The 21,554-nt window shown below is 37.5% G+C and overlaps 1 protein-coding gene across 1 annotated transcript; it reads right to left on the reverse strand.

The window, feature by feature from the left end:
* Nucleotides 1–17,840: 17,840 nt before the first annotated feature.
* On the reverse strand, nucleotides 17,841–19,976 carry LOC149588938 (uncharacterized). Its single transcript, XM_089861992.1, has 4 exons — nucleotides 19,623–19,976; nucleotides 19,198–19,403; nucleotides 18,842–19,131; nucleotides 17,841–18,777 (listed from the first exon to the last, which is right to left on the reverse strand). The coding sequence occupies exons 1-4, from the start codon at nucleotides 19,709–19,711 to the stop codon at nucleotides 17,929–17,931; spliced, it is 1,434 nt and encodes a 477-aa protein (XP_089718118.1). The 5' UTR covers nucleotides 19,712–19,976; the 3' UTR covers nucleotides 17,841–17,928.
* Between the last annotated feature and the right edge of the window lie 1,578 nt (nucleotides 19,977–21,554).

The raw sequence follows: 21,554 nt of genomic DNA on the forward strand, positions 1-21,554 counted from the left end.
CACCGAAAACCATCCTGAACGAAGTTTTGAAACATTTTACGGTTTGTGCTTGCTCCATCACCAATAACGCTTAACACTTTGATGCCATTAAATTCTAATTTTGATATTGCTTCTGAAATGATTCGATGAAGGCTATCCGAGTTCATGTCCTTGCAAGGGAAATATGCAAGCGGATACTTAAAATTACCAGTAATGCTTCTAATCATTACTTGTAAGACGTGCGTTGCTACTTCTGGTAAATCATCACCTTGATTTCTTATTTTTAAAATTTCATTCCCAGTGTCGTCCAAATTACTAAAGCCAACTAGCTCGCCTGTACTAGCTCGATAAATGATGTCGTCCTTGATCTTCATTTCATCTAAAATAACTGAAACGAATTTTTGATGCTCTTCAGGACAAGCTTTGTTAAACATTTCCGTTGCCTGAATTAAACTTTCTTCTCTGAATCCCGAGTTAAGTCCAACATGTGAACTGTGATTGTACAAGGTTCGTTTGGATGGCAATTCAAAAATTCCACTCGTAAGCATAGCATTGTAAGCGGAGGAGGATTTTTTGTGCAGATGAATAGCCCACTTGATGATTTTAGGGTGCCACCTACGCTGCCTTTTTGTTTTTGTTCTCATAATCGCTAATTGCTGTTCCACAAATAATCTCTTAAAGGAATTTTTAGGCAAACTTTTCTTTTGCTCTTCTAACTTATCTGCGATGAATTTGCTGTCTTTGTCGTGGAAATATTGGCCACACAGTTTGCTATCCTTCTTAATCTTACTTTTGATTTTCTTGATTCTTTTCCTATGGTCTATAACTCTTTGAGATTTAGTTTTTAACTTTTTTATTAACTTGTCTCGTGGTAAGTAACAATTTCTTCTTTCGCCATGTTTGGTCGAATTGGATTTCCTCTGACGAATAATGCTATTTATCAAAACTCTGCGGTATTTTGTGCATGGCTCACATAAATCTTTAGTTTCCAAGTTAATTTTGTTTTGTTTCTTATGCTGACTCAAAACTATATTACATGCTATTGAATGAACAGCCTCGTCAAATTTGTTTATGTAGCCCGCAGTTTTTTCCTTAGTAGCAAAGTGCTTCTGAAGTTCCTCTTGAATAATACCAGTACATAGTGGAAATGAATTCACAGCATCGAGGAGTTTAAATAGGGCGTCTACACTAGTAATTTCAGGCAACGATTTTACTAAAGGATGGTTTTCAGGTATAATTTTCCCGTTAATTTTTAGAATGCCACTGGCCTCACAATCTTTTAAAACATACGATTTAGTTATTAGTCCCTTCTCTATGTTTTGAATTGTTAAAGCAATGCCACCATCAACAGTAACCAAGACCCAATTTTTAGGAATACATTTTCCAGCGAGAGTCTGAGAACTGACTTGTTTACTAAATTCCATAACATTGTCATGAAAACTACTTTCAAAATGCACAGAGTTAACCTGAAAAGTAAATAAAGTTTTCCCTGTAAAGACTGTTATCAGTAAAAATCGAAGGATTTACATACATTAGAGCTATTTATAATCATAGTTGAATTTAGAACACTTTCTTGATCAGCATGATTTTCACTGTAATACTTGTCACTAAATGTGCCATTCAAACTGGCAGAGCTGCTAATTTGTCCCTCTTTGGAGATAGAAATATCTTCCTCAGATATGCAGATAACATTGTCATATTCCATAATTTCCTTAGATTTAACTCCGTCCTTAACTTCCAAGCACTCAGATGAAGTACATTCAACACTTTTTGTATTCAATGATTGACAATGTTCTTCATTTAACGATGGCCATGACTGATTCTGCATGCCAATTAAAAATTGTGACTTAATTTCTTTTCACAAATAAAAATGAGAAACTCAAACTTACCATTAACTTCAAGGTTTCCGAAGTTTCTTGAAACTGTACAGGGTTTGGGTTTTCCGGCGTTGGTCCCTTCCCCCCAATAAAATGTTCCTCACATATATAATAAGATTTTTTGGCAATTTTTTCAATGTCTAATTGGTTATCAAAACGCCCGCAGGCCAAAATCCACTGTTTACATTTGTCAAGATCTTTTCTGGGCCGGGGAAAGGGAATAAAGTTGGGATATGTTACCCGAGGCTTAGCGGGATCAGAGTTATTAAGACACAACGAATACATACACCGTTTGTTTTTCGGCATTTTAAGGTTAGTATTTAACGCCAAAAACTATCCAAAGCGTGTTATTAATAAATTAAATATATATTTATATTTAATTGGAAGTTTACTAACGAGACCGCACTATATCAAGTAGGAGCAGCAAAATCGGTCGCCATTTTTGAATTCCTGGATCACGTGATAGAAATAACCTTGAACGACTCCGTTCACGCGCATCGAGCTGATCGAAGAGCGGGGAAGAAAATTTTATACAGTGGAAGGCTAGCCTTTGCTGGTCCTCTAGATTCACCGTCCATGACTTCACCGAGCGGTGAAAATAGCAGCCAAGCTAATTTCACCCTACCGCGGTCCTTACTTAAATTCTTAGTCACGTGGTAGGGTGGATATAGCCTCTACGCTATTTTCACCAAGGGTAGGAATAGGCTTCCGCCTATTTCTACCCGGGGGTGAGAATAGTGACACTCTATTTTAAAAGTCCAAGCAGACGATTCTTTCGCGACGGCGGAGTTAACTGTTGTTTTTACCTCTCCGAGTGACGTATGTCACGGAGAGGTTCTGTAACGATCGTGTGTGTCTGTTTGTGGGTGTGTTTGTTTGTGTGTGTGTCTGTTGTTACACCCACGTGACCGCGTTCGCAGTTTCCAAATCGGAGCAAACGTGTTCGCCATTTCCGAACTGCATTCACAGGTTCGGAAATGGCTCCTCTACTTGAGTTCTCACACCACCATCTTCTGGTCTTTGTCCATTCCACACGGACACCAAACTGTACATACTGGCTTCTAATCATCATCATCTTCTGGTCCTCGTCCATTCCACTTGGACACCAGTCTGTACATACTGGCTTCTAATCACCACCATCTTCTGGTCTTCGTCCATCCCACTTGGACCCCAGTCTGTACATACTGGCTTCTAATCACCACCATCTTCTGGTCTTCGTCCATCCCACTTGGACACCAGTCTGTACATACTGGCTTCTAATCACCACCATCTTCTGGTCTTCGTCCATCCCACTTGGACACCAGTCTGTACATACTGGCTTCTAAACACCACCATCTACTGGTCTTCCGTCTATTCCACATAGACACCAATCTGTCTTATTGGCTTCTAACTCCATAGTCATCGTTTGGTTTAAGACATTCGCGGCGATCAGCTAGGGTTACGAGAAACGTCTAGCCTCCCTAGGGTGGGTTGTCCACCAAAGGTTTTCGCAATTGCGGTTGTTCTTGCTTTTAGCTGTAGTTCGACACCCTTATATACTACCTATTTGAGTAAGGCGAGCAACCGCAGTATGCTTCATTTCAAACGTCAATATTAGTCAAGTCTTTCAAGAATGTTTAATGGTTCTTTTTTAAAACGATGTAACGTTCAATAAGGCGAATAACTAACGAAGAAAATATTAAATATTAATTATATTTATTTTAATATTTAAGATAATCTTGTTTCTCAATTCAAAATTAATACGGAAAGAGCTAAAAAGCAGTCTATGTTTTTGCCTGTGTGTGTCCGTCCGTTGTTACACTAGTGCGCTGCGTTAGAAGTTCGTTTTGTTTTGATGTGTAAAGAAATCCTACAGAACCATAATATTCCCTTTATCCATAATATAAAGTGAATATGTGGAAACACTTTTCGTAATTATGATGCGTTTTGTACTTTTGTAGCTTTAAAGCTCTGTTTCATTTTGATATTCCAAAGATTTCTTTTAATATTGTTATTTGAAATGGCTGTTTATATATTACTTAAGCTATACTACATCTGTATATAGAATATTCCTTGGTTTAGTGATTTCATGAAGAAAGCTAAGATCTAGACTCTGGCGGGTATATCTAGTATTACCCGCAATAGGCTTAATGAAATTAAAAGTAAATAAGTGAGGCCTGAGGTGAAGTAAACTTTGGGTTTTGATTTTCGTGTCTGAAATGAAGAGACATCAACGGTTCAGAGTGAGCCGAAAGTTAAATACACTCTTAATTAATCAGGTTAAGATTTTTTAATTGAAGAAAAGATCATGGTGGCAATTAGGCTAGTAGGGCTAAGCTACATAGTTTTTATTCTCTTTATCGTGCGCACTGAGTAACAGTGCGTCTAGCTACAATTTAGCTTTGGTATTATCAGAAGGGAATAAGAGAGAAGGGAGACATTAGAGCCTGCTTTGGTAACGAGAGTCCGACCAACCTCAAGAAAACCGCGAAAACTTTGCGCAAGTACACAGCTTTTAACCAATTTACTGCAAATATAGTTCTTTAAGTTCTCCGCGGTATCAGGCGGCCTATTTGTCTGCTAGATTTTCATTCTCCAAAGGCTTAGGGCTGTCGATGTTTCGTTCTTGTGTAATTATAACATCAAGTATGTATTTTATTGAAAATAATTTTTATTTTTTAATATTAATTCAGAATAATTAATTTTCATCTATTTATTACTTTCAAATTATCTGATTTTGGTATGTTCTCAATTCCCGTGTATCTAAATTAATTGCACAGCTTGATTTCGTTTATCAACATGAAATTCGGCCATTTTTATCTCCTTCAATGTAAAGTTGTAAACAAAACTACTTTTTATTCGTCAACCGAGACGTCACCTTCTTATGTGACGTCACAGCTAAGACAGAAGTTAGATAGGCAATCAGTGAAGGGTAGTTGATTTGAGGTTAGTAAGACTGTTGTTACGAGTGTAAAGCATTATGGAGATATAAAGTGTGTCCCTTCTCTCTTATTCTCTTCTGGTATTATTTAACGCCTTAACACTCATGTTGGCAAACTAAGAATATTGTCGAGGTGAGACGAGACGATAGTGTTTACACTGCAAACCAGTTGTGAATGTAGCTATCAGAATATAGGTTAAACAGCTGAAGCGTAGACTTCATTTCCTGTTCTTTTTGCCATTGACTGATTTCCATGTGTCCAAAATTTATCCTTATTGGATGTAAAATGTCGTCTGCTTTACTGTATATTTGCTATGCTTGGAATACTGCTTCAATATTTCGTAAATAATTCCATATCTAGGTAAATAACTTTGTAGTAGTAGACCTCTTGACTCGGAGAGGTAATATTTTGGTTTTCCCAACTTGTTATGTAAATGAGATGAGTTCCTTAAAAGAACGCAAACAAAATGAAAAGGCTTTAAAGGCCGATAAACCAAAGAGGGTAGAAAGAGGGGGAGTAGAAGGCTTGGCTGGAGTGTTCTAGCTTTGAAAGTTTACCTCTAAGCTTCCGGTGTGCGCGCGCATCTTTCTCTGCCTTCTTATTGGTTGAAATAGGGTGAACCGGATATTAGGAGGAAATTATAACAAATAAATAAAAAAGAAAAGCGAGAACACCCAAAATGCCTTGCCAAAGCCGCTAGCTTCTACTCCCCCTCTTTCTACCCTCTTTGGATAAACGATTGAAAGAACTTGAAAAGAAGGAAAACCTTATAGAGGTTATTAGGAGAAAAGAAGTTATATGGAATAAATTTGATAAAAAACACAGAGACCGAGATGAGTTAGAAAATGCCTGGGATGAAGTGGAAATTGAAACCAAAATGATAAGTAAGTAGATTATTATGATAAATAAAAATCTTAAACGACTTTCATTTTACATTTTTTCCACAGAAAAAGATGCCAAAGCTTCCTGGAAGTATCTTAAAGACCAGTTTCGGGAACATTTTCATTTAATTTCAAAAACAAAATCGGGGCAGGAATATATAGAAGAAGAAGATGTATCGATGATCACATGGCCATTGCCAAAAGTAGATAGGGGGGAAAGTAAAGCACTTGGAAGATCCCCCGCGCCATGAAAACCTAGAAACCCCCTTTCCTCTCTCTCACAGTTCCTACCCCCTCGCGTAGGAGAGGCATTGCACATTGCCAGTGCCTATTTGCAACTGAAAAATAGTTCTGTAAACAGTTTTAAAAGGACTCCTACTAGCTAAGGCTTAACAAGATTGCATACGGATATACGGTAAAGCAACATCTGTGAGTGGAAACGTTAAAATTAATAAATGACGATCTTTTTACCACGGACGATACTGGAAGTAGAATTAGAATATTTAACTGTATGAAAGGTAATGGATCCATGAATGAACTGTTATATGATATGATTTGTGATCTTCTTAAGTCAAAACATGAAGAAGATAGTGGTGGTTATTCTGCATTTCTTTTTGTCTGGACTATTAAAGGATAAAAATCAGCGCCCCGAATTTTTAAACGATGTAACACTTGGTCGATTTGAATTTTCCTTTAGAGTAGACAATTTCACCTGCTACTGTCCCGGGGCGCTGCCGTCGCTATGAACTACCTCTCAAAAAAATCGATAAACGGTTGGGGTGTTTTCTCAAACGTCATTGGCTAACTCGCATAGGGGGTAAGGGAGAGGAGAGAGAGCTTCTAAACTTAGAGGAAACCCACAGTCAAAGGTGGGGGACCATCCTCGAGCTTTACTTTTTGCCATTGCCCATTTTTTAAAAGTTTATTGTTCTTAAAAGATGTGGTCACGAGGAGACAGTATGCTTATTGTTTAACCTTCAAAGATTTGTTCTATTAAACAGTTATATCATACAATTTCAGTACAACATCAAACATGTCCGGAAAATTCAACGGAAATGAGGAAATAATTTCGCGAGATGTGAGTCAAGCATCGAGGGGCAAATCACTCAAAACTCTGTCTCTTCACCGATTAATAGAGTAGTGGCACTCCATGTTAACTACCCATAGAGCTTAATACAGTCAAAGGCAAGTAGGTGCCATTACTCTATTGTACACGTAATGTTTTTAGCACAGGCATGGGTAGGGCTTTTTAAGATTTCGTATAATCCCTTTTGTTCAGTTAAAACCAGAGTGTACACAGATTACGCTGAGTGATTTGCTACTTGTCAAGACTTTAGCACATATACTTTTTTATTTAATGCATTAATGGAATCGCACTGTTAATTAGGATGAATCGTCGGAAATAGAAGAAAGGCTGCCACTAACAAGACCGGATATTGTGAGTGAAGACTGTTGTGAGACGAGATCATCAACATCATCATCGAAATTGCCATCCTCATCCTTCACAGAGCCTCCTGATATTGCAAATGAAGGCTGTGGTGAGACGAGATCATCATCATCGTCATCGAAGTTGCCATCCTCATCGCTCACAGAGCCATCAAAAGTTAGGAAGCGACAACGGACCATAGAGGATGAGGAAATCCAAAAAATTGATTGGTATCAATATGATTTTGTAATTTATCCATTACATATAGTTATGACTGTATTTTTAAACTATTCAAACATATGTTAGCAGTGGCGGCTCAAGTCAAGTGGAGGCCCCAAGCGGTAACCACTTTGGGGCCCCTAAACTCAAGATATTAAAATTAAATAGTAGTTGTAAGAAGAAATTTATATAAGAAGGCCTAAAATAGCGTCCGGTGCGCGCGTGAGAGTCGACAATCCTCCCTTAATGTGTGGGAGGGTTGTTGAAAATGAGCCGGGACTTAATATTTTATCTTATATCGTTTTTCTTTGGGGTCGCCTGAGAGCGCTCCGAGATCGCTCCAAATTTACGTGTTACGTCATCGCTCTAGCTCGGAGGACCGAATGTAGTTGCTCCGAATGAAAGACAAAAGTTTTTTCAGAGCGGTTTTTTGACGTCTTCAGGCGCTCCGTCTCTAGAGTTGGAGCTTGAAGGAGAGAGGAATGGAGTGGAAACCCCCATACCTATAGCGTTTCCTGTGTACCCCCACCTACGGCAACATAGTCCTACCAGCATCCTCAGCGGTTAGGTAGGGTCGCACTGGACGAAATTGTAAAGGGCGCTCCCTCTATCCTTAAAATAGAAGCTAGTTCTCATACAAATAAAATGGCGCTACGCGGCAGCACTTAGCAATCGCCTACCGAAGGGTAGGGTCGTGCGCGAGGTACATTGGGAGAGATACGGTGCCGCAGGTCGCCCATCATCATTTCCAATCCATCTCAACTCCATTATCCCTTGTCTCGGAGCAGCTCGTTTTTATCGCAAAGAAAAACGCTATATGTTTTCCACCATCTATTTCTTTTACCTTTTCGTTAAGCCTTGTTTTGATTTTTGGAACTCCCGAAATCATTCGTATAGTACACTTGATTCAATTTTGAAACAATTACAGAACGAACGATTTTCACGTAGAGACACATATTCAAAATCCATCAAGTCATGTATGTTCAAAACCTTAAACTAACTTGTTCATGGCAATTAAAAGCAACCGTCGTGCAGTTTCAGAAATGCATTTCCTTTTTCCTTTGCTCGAGGTTTGCTTTTTCTCTAGGTGGAATACGTCATTCGCGTCCGTATGACCTATCCCCATGGGATCTCCAATGGGAAAGCGCAGAGCAATGACGGGCATGAAAGGGGTGGGGCTTACTTGTCCACTGACACCGGCGTAAGAGTAGAAGCGTAAAATCTCGCAACGTAGGTCTTCTATATCTATATAAATCAAAGTCCTGACTGACTGACTGACAGACAGACTGACTGACTGATAATCAACGCTCTGCCCCAACCACTTGCCCTAGAAGGCTTAAAATTTGCAGGAACGTTACTCATAAGTAGTAGGCGCGTACTAAGAAAGATTTTTCCAATCCGCCCCCATCTCTATGCAACAAAGTCCGCGCGTTTCAACCGAATTTGCAAATATTTAGTACACTGGTTTACTTTAAAATATAGACGGGCTGAATGGTCTTTTGGGTTCGATTTGTTGCCATCTTTTTAAATGGCGGCCAAAAACTTAAAAACCCTTCTTTATGTAATAGTGTCCGCGTGGAAAGTAATAAAAAATGTCCCGACGGGCTGACGGGCAACGCCGAGTGCCTTCGCTCCTAGGGTGCTACAAAAGTATTAGTCATCAGTAAAATCTACCCATTCTTTATATCATTTTGATGGAAGTTCTTATTGCACGCGAGCGACGCCGCGGGTATATATATAAATCCCTTCTTGGTAATACTGAAAGGGAAAATATTCTTCATTTATTTCCTTTTAAATCTATTAGTCTCTTCCATTTTTTAGTTTGAAAAAAAAAAATTGTTAACGGAAGAAAATTAATTCTGCTCAATTCGGGGCCCCATGGCATCCCGGGGCCCCAAGCGGCCGCTTAGTCCGCTTACCGTTAAACCCGCCACTGTATGTTAGAATTTTAGCCAAAGTCGCTGCTCCAAAATCAAAAGACGAAGCCCAGTTGTTTGCCGATTTCATTGCTAGTCAGCTGAGAAAAGTTTAGGGGCCCCAAAGTGGTTACCGCTTGGGGCCTCCACTTGACTTGAGCCGCCACTGCTAACATATGTTTGAATAGTTTAAAAATACAGTCATAACTATATGTAATGGATAAATTACAAAATCATATTGATACCAATCAATTTTTTGGATTTCCTCATCCTCTATGGTCCGTTGTCGCTTCCTAACTTTTGATGGCTCTGTGAGCGATGAGGATGGCAACTTCGATGACGATGATGATGATCTCGTCTCACCACAGCCTTCATTTGCAATATCAGGAGGCTCTGTGAAGGATGAGGATGGCAATTTCGATGATGATGTTGATGATCTCGTCTCACAACAGTCTTCACTCACAATATCCGGTCTTGTTAGTGGCAGCCTTTCTTCTATTTCCGACGATTCATCCTAATTAACAGTGCGATTCCATTAATGCATTAAATAAAAAAGTATATGTGCTAAAGTCTTGACAAGTAGCAAATCACTCAGCGTAATCTGTGTACACTCTGGTTTTAACTGAACAAAAGGGATTATACGAAATCTTAAAAAGCCCTACCCATGCCTGTGCTAAAAACATTACGTGTACAATAGAGTAATGGCACCTACTTGCCTTTGACTGTATTAAGCTCTATGGGTAGTTAACATGGAGTGCCACTACTCTATTAATCGGTGAAGAGACAGAGTTTTGAGTGATTTGCCCCTCGATGCTTGACTCACATCTCGCGAAATTATTTCCTCATTTCCGTTGAATTTTCCGGACATGTTTGATGTTGTACTGAAATTGTATGATATAACTGTTTAATAGAACAAATCTTTGAAGGTTAAACAATAAGCATACTGTCTCCTCGTGACCACATCTTTTAAGAACAATAAACTTTTAAAAAATGGGCAATGGCAAAAAGTAAAGCTCGAGGATGGTCCCCCACCTTTGACTGTGGGTTTCCTCTAAGTTTAGAAGCTCTCTCTCCTCTCCCTTACCCCCTATGCGAGTTAGCCAATGACGTTTGAGAAAACACCCCAACCGTTTATCGATTTTTTTGAGAGGTAGTTCATAGCGACGGCAGCGCCCCGGGACAGTAGCAGGTGAAATTGTCTACTCTAAAGGAAAATTCAAATCGACCAAGTGTTACATCGTTTAAAAATTCGGGGCGCTGATTTTTATCCTTTAATAGTCCAGACAAAAAGAAATGCAGAATAACCACCACTATCTTCTTCATGTTTTGACTTAAGAAGATCACAAATCATATCATATAACAGTTCATTCATGGATCCATTACCTTTCATACAGTTAAATATTCTAATTCTACTTCCAGTATCGTCCGTGGTAAAAAGATCGTCATTTATTAATTTTAACGTTTCCACTCACAGATGTTGCTTTACCGTATATCCGTATGCAATCTTGTTAAGCCTTAGCTAGTAGGAGTCCTTTTAAAACTGTTTACAGAACTATTTTTCAGTTGCAAATAGGCACTGGCAATGTGCAATGCCTCTCCTACGCGAGGGGGTAGGAACTGTGAGAGAGAGGAAAGGGGGTTTCTAGGTTTTCATGGCGCGGGGGATCTTCCAAGTGCTTTACTTTCCCCCCTATCTACTTTTGGCAATGGCCATGTGATCATCGATACATCTTCTTCTTCTATATATTCCTGCCCCGATTTTGTTTTTGAAATTAAATGAAAATGTTCCCGAAACTGGTCTTTAAGATACTTCCAGGAAGCTTTGGCATCTTTTTCTGTGGAAAAAATGTAAAATGAAAGTCGTTTAAGATTTTTATTTATCATAATAATCTACTTACTTATCATTTTGGTTTCAATTTCCACTTCATCCCAGGCATTTTCTAACTCATCTCGGTCTCTGTGTTTTTTATCAAATTTATTCCATATAACTTCTTTTCTCCTAATAACCTCTATAAGGTTTTCCTTCTTTTCAAGTTCTTTCAATCGTTTATCCAAAGAGGGTAGAAAGAGGGGGAGTAGAAGCTAGCGGCTTTGGCAAGGCATTTTGGGTGTTCTCGCTTTTCTTTTTTATTTATTTGTTATAATTTCCTCCTAATATCCGGTTCACCCTATTTCAACCAATAAGAAGGCAGAGAAAGATGCGCGCGCACACCGGAAGCTTAGAGGTAAACTTTCAAAGCTAGAACACTCCAGCCAAGCCTTCTACTCCCCCTCTTTCTACCCTCTTTGGTTTATCGGCCTTTAAAGCCTTTTCATTTTGTTTGCGTTCTTTTAAGGAACTCATCTCATTTACATAACAAGTTGGGAAAACCAAAATATTACCTCTCCGAGTCAAGAGGTCTACTACTACAAAGTTATTTACCTAGATATGGAATTATTTACGAAATATTGAAGCAGTATTCCAAGCATAGCAAATATACAGTAAAGCAGACGACATTTTACATCCAATAAGGATAAATTTTGGACACATGGAAATCAGTCAATGGCAAAAAGAACAGGAAATGAAGTCTACGCTTCAGCTGTTTAACCTATATTCTGATAGCTACATTCACAACTGGTTTGCAGTGTAAACACTATCGTCTCGTCTCACCTCGACAATATTCTTAGTTTGCCAACATGAGTGTTAAGGCGTTAAATAATACCAGAAGAGAATAAGAGAGAAGGGACACACTTTATATCTCCATAATGCTTTACACTCGTAACAACAGTCTTACTAACCTCAAATCAACTACCCTTCACTGATTGCCTATCTAACTTCTGTCTTAGCTGTGACGTCACATAAGAAGGTGACGTCTCGGTTGACGAATAAAAAGTAGTTTTGTTTACAACTTTACATTGAAGGAGATAAAAATGGCCGAATTTCATGTTGATAAACGAAATCAAGCTGTGCAATTAATTTAGATACACGGGAATTGAGAACATACCAAAATCAGATAATTTGAAAGTAATAAATAGATGAAAATTAATTATTCTGAATTAATATTAAAAAATAAAAATTATTTTCAATAAAATACATACTTGATGTTATAATTACACAAGAACGAAACATCGACAGCCCTAAGCCTTTGGAGAATGAAAATCTAGCAGACAAATAGGCCGCCTGATACCGCGGAGAACTTAAAGAACTATATTTGCAGTAAATTGGTTAAAAGCTGTGTACTTGCGCAAAGTTTTCGCGGTTTTCTTGAGGTTGGTCGGACTCTCGTTACCAAAGCAGGCTCTAATGTCTCCCTTCTCTCTTATTCCCTTCTGATAATACCAAAGCTAAATTGTAGCTAGACGCACTGTTACTCAGTGCGCACGATAAAGAGAATAAAAACTATGTAGCTTAGCCCTACTAGCCTAATTGCCACCATGATCTTTTCTTCAATTAAAAAATCTTAACCTGATTAATTAAGAGTGTATTTAACTTTCGGCTCACTCTGAACCGTTGATGTCTCTTCATTTCAGACACGAAAATCAAAACCCAAAGTTTACTTCACCTCAGGCCTCACTTATTTACTTTTAATTTCATTAAGCCTATTGCGGGTAATACTAGATATACCCGCCAGAGTCTAGATCTTAGCTTTCTTCATGAAATCACTAAACCAAGGAATATTCTATATACAGATGTAGTATAGCTTAAGTAATATATAAACAGCCATTTCAAATAACAATATTAAAAGAAATCTTTGGAATATCAAAATGAAACAGAGCTTTAAAGCTACAAAAGTACAAAACGCATCATAATTACGAAAAGTGTTTCCACATATTCACTTTATATTATGGATAAAGGGAATATTATGGTTCTGTAGGATTTCTTTACACATCAAAACAAAACGAACTTCTAACGCAGCGCACTAGTGTAACAACGGACGGACACACACAGGCAAAAACATAGACTGCTTTTTAGCTCTTTCCGTATTAATTTTGAATTGAGAAACAAGATTATCTTAAATATTAAAATAAATATAATTAATATTTAATATTTTCTTCGTTAGTTATTCGCCTTATTGAACGTTACATCGTTTTAAAAAAGAACCATTAAACATTCTTGAAAGACTTGACTAATATTGACGTTTGAAATGAAGCATACTGCGGTTGCTCGCCTTACTCAAATAGGTAGTATATAAGGGTGTCGAACTACAGCTAAAAGCAAGAACAACCGCAATTGCGAAAACCTTTGGTGGACAACCCACCCTAGGGAGGCTAGACGTTTCTCGTAACCCTAGCTGATCGCCGCGAATGTCTTAAACCAAACGATGACTATGGAGTTAGAAGCCAATAAGACAGATTGGTGTCTATGTGGAATAGACGGAAGACCAGTAGATGGTGGTGTTTAGAAGCCAGTATGTACAGACTGGTGTCCAAGTGGGATGGACGAAGACCAGAAGATGGTGGTGATTAGAAGCCAGTATGTACAGACTGGTGTCCAAGTGGGATGGACGAAGACCAGAAGATGGTGGTGATTAGAAGCCAGTATGTACAGACTGGGGTCCAAGTGGGATGGACGAAGACCAGAAGATGGTGGTGATTAGAAGCCAGTATGTACAGACTGGTGTCCAAGTGGAATGGACGAGGACCAGAAGATGATGATGATTAGAAGCCAGTATGTACAGTTTGGTGTCCGTGTGGAATGGACAAAGACCAGAAGATGGTGGTGTGAGAACTCAAGTAGAGGAGCCATTTCCGAACCTGTGAATGCAGTTCGGAAATGGCGAACACGTTTGCTCCGATTTGGAAACTGCGAACGCGGTCACGTGGGTGTAACAACAGACACACACACAAACAAACACACCCACAAACAGACACACACGATCGTTACAGAACCTCTCCGTGACATACGTCACTCGGAGAGGTAAAAACAACAGTTAACTCCGCCGTCGCGAAAGAATCGTCTGCTTGGACTTTTAAAATAGAGTGTCACTATTCTCACCCCCGGGTAGAAATAGGCGGAAGCCTATTCCTACCCTTGGTGAAAATAGCGTAGAGGCTATATCCACCCTACCACGTGACTAAGAATTTAAGTAAGGACCGCGGTAGGGTGAAATTAGCTTGGCTGCTATTTTCACCGCTCGGTGAAGTCATGGACGGTGAATCTAGAGGACCAGCAAAGGCTAGCCTTCCACTGTATAAAATTTTCTTCCCCGCTCTTCGATCAGCTCGATGCGCGTGAACGGAGTCGTTCAAGGTTATTTCTATCACGTGATCCAGGAATTCAAAAATGGCGACCGATTTTGCTGCTCCTACTTGATATAGTGCGGTCTCGTTAGTAAACTTCCAATTAAATATAAATATATATTTAATTTATTAATAACACGCTTTGGATAGTTTTTGGCGTTAAATACTAACCTTAAAATGCCGAAAAACAAACGGTGTATGTATTCGTTGTGTCTTAATAACTCTGATCCCGCTAAGCCTCGGGTAACATATCCCAACTTTATTCCCTTTCCCCGGCCCAGAAAAGATCTTGACAAATGTAAACAGTGGATTTTGGCCTGCGGGCGTTTTGATAACCAATTAGACATTGAAAAAATTGCCAAAAAATCTTATTATATATGTGAGGAACATTTTATTGGGGGGAAGGGACCAACGCCGGAAAACCCAAACCCTGTACAGTTTCAAGAAACTTCGGAAACCTTGAAGTTAATGGTAAGTTTGAGTTTCTCATTTTTATTTGTGAAAAGAAATTAAGTCACAATTTTTAATTGGCATGCAGAATCAGTCATGGCCATCGTTAAATGAAGAACATTGTCAATCATTGAATACAAAAAGTGTTGAATGTACTTCATCTGAGTGCTTGGAAGTTAAGGACGGAGTTAAATCTAAGGAAATTATGGAATATGACAATGTTATCTGCATATCTGAGGAAGATATTTCTATCTCCAAAGAGGGACAAATTAGCAGCTCTGCCAGTTTGAATGGCACATTTAGTGACAAGTATTACAGTGAAAATCATGCTGATCAAGAAAGTGTTCTAAATTCAACTATGATTATAAATAGCTCTAATGTATGTAAATCCTTCGATTTTTACTGATAACAGTCTTTACAGGGAAAACTTTATTTACTTTTCAGGTTAACTCTGTGCATTTTGAAAGTAGTTTTCATGACAATGTTATGGAATTTAGTAAACAAGTCAGTTCTCAGACTCTCGCTGGAAAATGTATTCCTAAAAATTGGGTCTTGGTTACTGTTGATGGTGGCATTGCTTTAACAATTCAAAACATAGAGAAGGGACTAATAACTAAATCGTATGTTTTAAAAGATTGTGAGGCCAGTGGCATTCTAAAAATTAACGGGAAAATTATACCTGAAAACCATCCTTTAGTAAAATCGTTGCCTGAAATTACTAGTGTAGACGCCCTATTTAAACTCCTCGATGCTGTGAATTCATTTCCACTATGTACTGGTATTATTCAAGAGGAACTTCAGAAGCACTTTGCTACTGAGGAAAAAACTGCGGGCTACATAAACAAATTTGACGAGGCTGTTCATTCAATAGCATGTAATATAGTTTTGAGTCAGCATAAGAAACAAAACAAAATTAACTTGGAAACTAAAGATTTATGTGAGCCATGCACAAAATACCGCAGAGTTTTGATAAATAGCATTATTCGTCAGAGGAAATCCAATTCGACCAAACATGGCGAAAGAAGAAATTGTTACTTACCACGAGACAAGTTAATAAAAAAGTTAAAAACTAAATCTCAAAGAGTTATAGACCATAGGAAAAGAATCAAGAAAATCAAAAGTAAGATTAAGAAGGATAGCAAACTGTGTGGCCAATATTTCCACGACAAAGACAGCAAATTCATCGCAGATAAGTTAGAAGAGCAAAAGAAAAGTTTGCCTAAAAATTCCTTTAAGAGATTATTTGTGGAACAGCAATTAGCGATTATGAGAACAAAAACAAAAAGGCAGCGTAGGTGGCACCCTAAAATCATCAAGTGGGCTATTCATCTGCACAAAAAATCCTCCTCCGCTTACAATGCTATGCTTACGAGTGGAATTTTTGAATTGCCATCCAAACGAACCTTGTACAATCACAGTTCACATGTTGGACTTAACTCGGGATTCAGAGAAGAAAGTTTAATTCAGGCAACGGAAATGTTTAACAAAGCTTGTCCTGAAGAGCATCAAAAATTCGTTTCAGTTATTTTAGATGAAATGAAGATCAAGGACGACATCATTTATCGAGCTAGTACAGGCGAGCTAGTTGGCTTTAGTAATTTGGACGACACTGGGAATGAAATTTTAAAAATAAGAAATCAAGGTGATGATTTACCAGAAGTAGCAACGCACGTCTTACAAGTAATGATTAGAAGCATTACTGGTAATTTTAAGTATCCGCTTGCATATTTCCCTTGCAAGGACATGAACTCGGATAGCCTTCATCGAATCATTTCAGAAGCAATATCAAAATTAGAATTTAATGGCATCAAAGTGTTAAGCGTTATTGGTGATGGAGCAAGCACAAACCGTAAAATGTTTCAAAACTTCGTTCAGGATGGTTTTCGGTGGAAAAATATATATGCCTGCGATGAAGATCGGTATATATATTTTATATGTGATCCCCCTCATCTTTTGAAGACAGCTAGAAATGGAGTTAGCAATAGCAACTTTCATACCAAAACAAAACATCTAATCAAGAACGGGCAACCAATTTTGTGGACGCATCTTTTAAATTTATACGATTTAGATTACCAAAGAACTGTTAAACTTGTGCCGAAACTAACAAGGGACCATTTATTTTTGGATTCACACTCCAGAATGAGAGTTGGCCTTGCAGCCCAAGTTTTCAGCGAAGCAGTGGCAAATGCGCTAGAATTTGAGTTTGGAGATGTGTGCCGTGAAACTGTGAAACTAATTAGATTAATGAACAAATTTTTTGACTGTATGAATTCAAGAAATTTCAAAGAAGGAATTTTGAAGCGTAATCCCAACTTGGCCCCCTTTTCTAATGAAAATGATGAAAGATTAAAGGTAGGTTAATGGTTTTTTCACACAAGTTAGATAGACAAAAACAGAATCTTCTCTTATTTAGTGGCTGGAAGGACCCTTCTTACAGTATTTTGAAGAGTGGCAAATGGAAGTTGACAGATTGCCTAAAACCGTTAAAGCAGCTGATAGGAACAAGATGTCTCTAAGTAGAGAAACTGTTCTGGGTTTACAGATGACAGGTAATATAATTATGTTTATGGGTAAAAACTATATTAATAATAACAATAAATCTTCACGTGAAATTTTCAGCCAAATCAATTCCTGCTATAATTCGATTTCTACTAAGAAAAAACGCTAGGTTTGTGCTAACAAACCGTTTAAATCAAGATTGTTTAGAACAAGAATTTGGCAAACAGAGAGGTTCATGTGGAGGCAATAACAATCCTGATATTTTACATTATGCGCAAAACATTGACCGATTCAAAGATTTGGATGAAATTATTAAAGCTCCTCAAACTGGAAACACTTTTATCGAAAATTAATGGAAAGGCTTAATTTTTTTGGCATTTTTTTTTTAAATTTAGTAACTCATTAATGTGTTTTATCACAAGCAGTTGAAAAATAAAATTTTTACAAAATCATTTTTCTTGAAATTTGTTTCAAAATTTATTAACGCATTAATGCGCTATATCACAAGTTGAAAAATAAAAATATCACAAAATTGTTTTTCTAAACTAAAAAAATATCACAACCATTACGGTCCTGGACTATACCCTTTACTTTAAGGGGTAGCGTAAAATCTTTCCTAATCACAGTTAGATTTTTATCTTTGGCGTTTCCTGAAGCTTTCTTGTTTTCCTTGCACTGTTTCAACCCTTTCCGCAAACTTGCCTGCGATCTTAAATTTTCATTCTTCTTCCCAAAATATTTGGCTCGTAAATATAGTTGCAATCCATTGCCCCTCAATTTTAGATAACTTTCAGTCAGTTTCCTTAGAACGAAATCTTCTTTCCCATTAGGAACTTCAGAACACTGTAATAAAGTCTTCCAACTATCCTTCACAGTGTCATTTTTAATAACAGCATCTCTTGCCTCCTCCCTTCGTCTTGGATTATTATCTGCGAGGGTCTTTCCATCGTAAAATTTGTTTATTATTTTGTCAATTGTTTGGAAAAAAATAAACGTGCCCTTTTTGACATAGAGCAGGCCCCCTCTATCATTCAACATAACCCAGCTAGTAATTTCCAAGTTAGGTAACTCCTCGGATAGATACTGTTTAATGTCATTTCCTGCACCTTTAATAGCAAGGCTATCTCTAAGATTAAAATCCCGCGCTATCGCTTTGCTTTTGCAAATAGAATTAACTGTCGAGCCAGCAACAAAGTACAATATCTGAAGCTTTCTGAGAACTTCTTTAGTGTCAAACTTGACAGGAACATTTATGCTTTTAAGACTGTCGGATTCCTTTTGAAATTCCACTTCTACTCTTTCTACATGTATTTCTAACAAATTTAAAAGGTGTCTAAGTAGCTCTGCAGCACAGTATTTTCTTAAGTGATAGTCAACGCAAGCAAAAATCTGCAGTAATTTATAGAAAAAAATATTAATTTTTGAATAAGAACAATTAGCTTAAACACCTCACAGGAGGGGCAAATGAAGATAAATATGACATTGCATCCTCTAGTATCTTCTCATTTGACTGTAGTAGTTGAGCATCTGTCCAAAATCCTTTAGCTTCTCGTAATGTTAAATCACTTAAAGCTTCAAAACCTCTATCCCAAGGAGGGATTTTCTTGTCTCTAACCGCACAACTAAAATCTTCTAGTACTAATCTTAGTTCAATCACCGTTCGTGGTTCATTATATTTTCGTAATAGAGACAACTTCCCCACGCTCGTCACCAAATAGTCTTGGAACTCTTTTTGTGAAATTCCTAGGTATTATAACATTATCAATTATATACCTAAAGTTTGGAACAAAATGTTTAATAAAGCATTACTTGACTTAGGGGTTCCCTTTACTCTTTTCTTGGGAGGAGATTTTTGCACTGCTATGTTTTCCCGAACAAGAACATATGGTTTTTTGAATTTCAAGCTAAGCTCGTTATTAGTCCACAATACTGCAGAATGTTCGTCAGGTTGAGGAAGATTTAAAACTAAATCTATATTTTCATTTATTTCCAGCTCCTCTAGCTTGTTTTCTGGCCTTTAAATATAATTATATGCTTAAATTTCAAGTTTCAATTAAAACAAGATTAAAAACAATCTGAATGTCTGCCTGAGTTGGGGGAGTTCTTGTATAAAATATGAACCAAGGCTTAATGAAATGGAGATAATAACTAACAGATCTAGGCTATTATGTTATTTAAAACTAATGTATTTAGTTTAGCACTTTGTAAAATTGCAAGCCATTAATGTTAATTACCTTTTAGAATATAGGTGATCCTCATGTGGAACGTTTCTTGGTCTTTTCTTATCGCCCTCGAACCTAAGCGACCTAAACACACGCGCCATTTTGATTTTCTTAAATGGCCTTGAAGGACTCCCTCTAGTTTGATCGGTATACGGGGTTGGAAAACGAGGGGGTTTGCTGGTCCTCTAGATTCACCGTCCGTACCCATGGGAAGAAGAATGAAAATTTAAGATCGCAGGCAAGTTTGCGGAAAGGGTTGAAACAGTGCAAGGAAAACAAGAAAGCTTCAGGAAACGCCAAAGATAAAAATCTAACTGTGATTAGGAAAGATTTTACGCTACCCCTTAAAGTAAAGGGTATAGTCCAGGACCGTAATGGTTGTGATATTTTTTTAGTTTAGAAAAACAATTTTGTGATATTTTTATTTTTCAACTTGTGATATAGCGCATTAATGCGTTAATAAATTTTGAAACAAATTTCAAGAAAAATGATTTTGTAAAAATTTTATTTTTCAACTGCTTGTGATAAAACACATTAATGAGTTACTAAATTTAAAAAAAAAATGCCAAAAAAATTAAGCCTTTCCATTAATTTTCGATAAAAGTGTTTCCAGTTTGAGGAGCTTTAATAATTTCATCCAAATCTTTGAATCGGTCAATGTTTTGCGCATAATGTAAAATATCAGGATTGTTATTGCCTCCACATGAACCTCTCTGTTTGCCAAATTCTTGTTCTAAACAATCTTGATTTAAACGGTTTGTTAGCACAAACCTAGCGTTTTTTCTTAGTAGAAATCGAATTATAGCAGGAATTGATTTGGCTGAAAATTTCACGTGAAGATTTATTGTTATTATTAATATAGTTTTTACCCATAAACATAATTATATTACCTGTCATCTGTAAACCCAGAACAGTTTCTCTACTTAGAGACATCTTGTTCCTATCAGCTGCTTTAACGGTTTTAGGCAATCTGTCAACTTCCATTTGCCACTCTTCAAAATACTGTAAGAAGGGTCCTTCCAGCCACTAAATAAGAGAAGATTCTGTTTTTGTCTATCTAACTTGTGTGAAAAAACCATTAACCTACCTTTAATCTTTCATCATTTTCATTAGAAAAGGGGGCCAAGTTGGGATTACGCTTCAAAATTCCTTCTTTGAAATTTCTTGAATTCATACAGTCAAAAAATTTGTTCATTAATCTAATTAGTTTCACAGTTTCACGGCACACATCTCCAAACTCAAATTCTAGCGCATTTGCCACTGCTTCGCTGAAAACTTGGGCTGCAAGGCCAACTCTCATTCTGGAGTGTGAATCCAAAAATAAATGGTCCCTTGTTAGTTTCGGCACAAGTTTAACAGTTCTTTGGTAATCTAAATCGTATAAATTTAAAAGATGCGTCCACAAAATTGGTTGCCCGTTCTTGATTAGATGTTTTGTTTTGGTATGAAAGTTGCTATTGCTAACTCCATTTCTAGCTGTCTTCAAAAGATGAGGGGGATCACATATAAAATATATATACCGATCTTCATCGCAGGCATATATATTTTTCCACCGAAAACCATCCTGAACGAAGTTTTGAAACATTTTACGGTTTGTGCTTGCTCCATCACCAATAACGCTTAACACTTTGATGCCATTAAATTCTAATTTTGATATTGCTTCTGAAATGATTCGATGAAGGCTATCCGAGTTCATGTCCTTGCAAGGGAAATATGCAAGCGGATACTTAAAATTACCAGTAATGCTTCTAATCATTACTTGTAAGACGTGCGTTGCTACTTCTGGTAAATCATCACCTTGATTTCTTATTTTTAAAATTTCATTCCCAGTGTCGTCCAAATTACTAAAGCCAACTAGCTCGCCTGTACTAGCTCGATAAATGATGTCGTCCTTGATCTTCATTTCATCTAAAATAACTGAAACGAATTTTTGATGCTCTTCAG

Source organism: Phalangium opilio, unplaced genomic scaffold (genome assembly GCF_054372755.1).
Source record: "Phalangium opilio isolate 3A_F unplaced genomic scaffold, DU_Popi_V2 ptg000528l_1, whole genome shotgun sequence".
Taxonomy (NCBI): Eukaryota; Metazoa; Arthropoda; class Arachnida; order Opiliones; family Phalangiidae; genus Phalangium; species Phalangium opilio.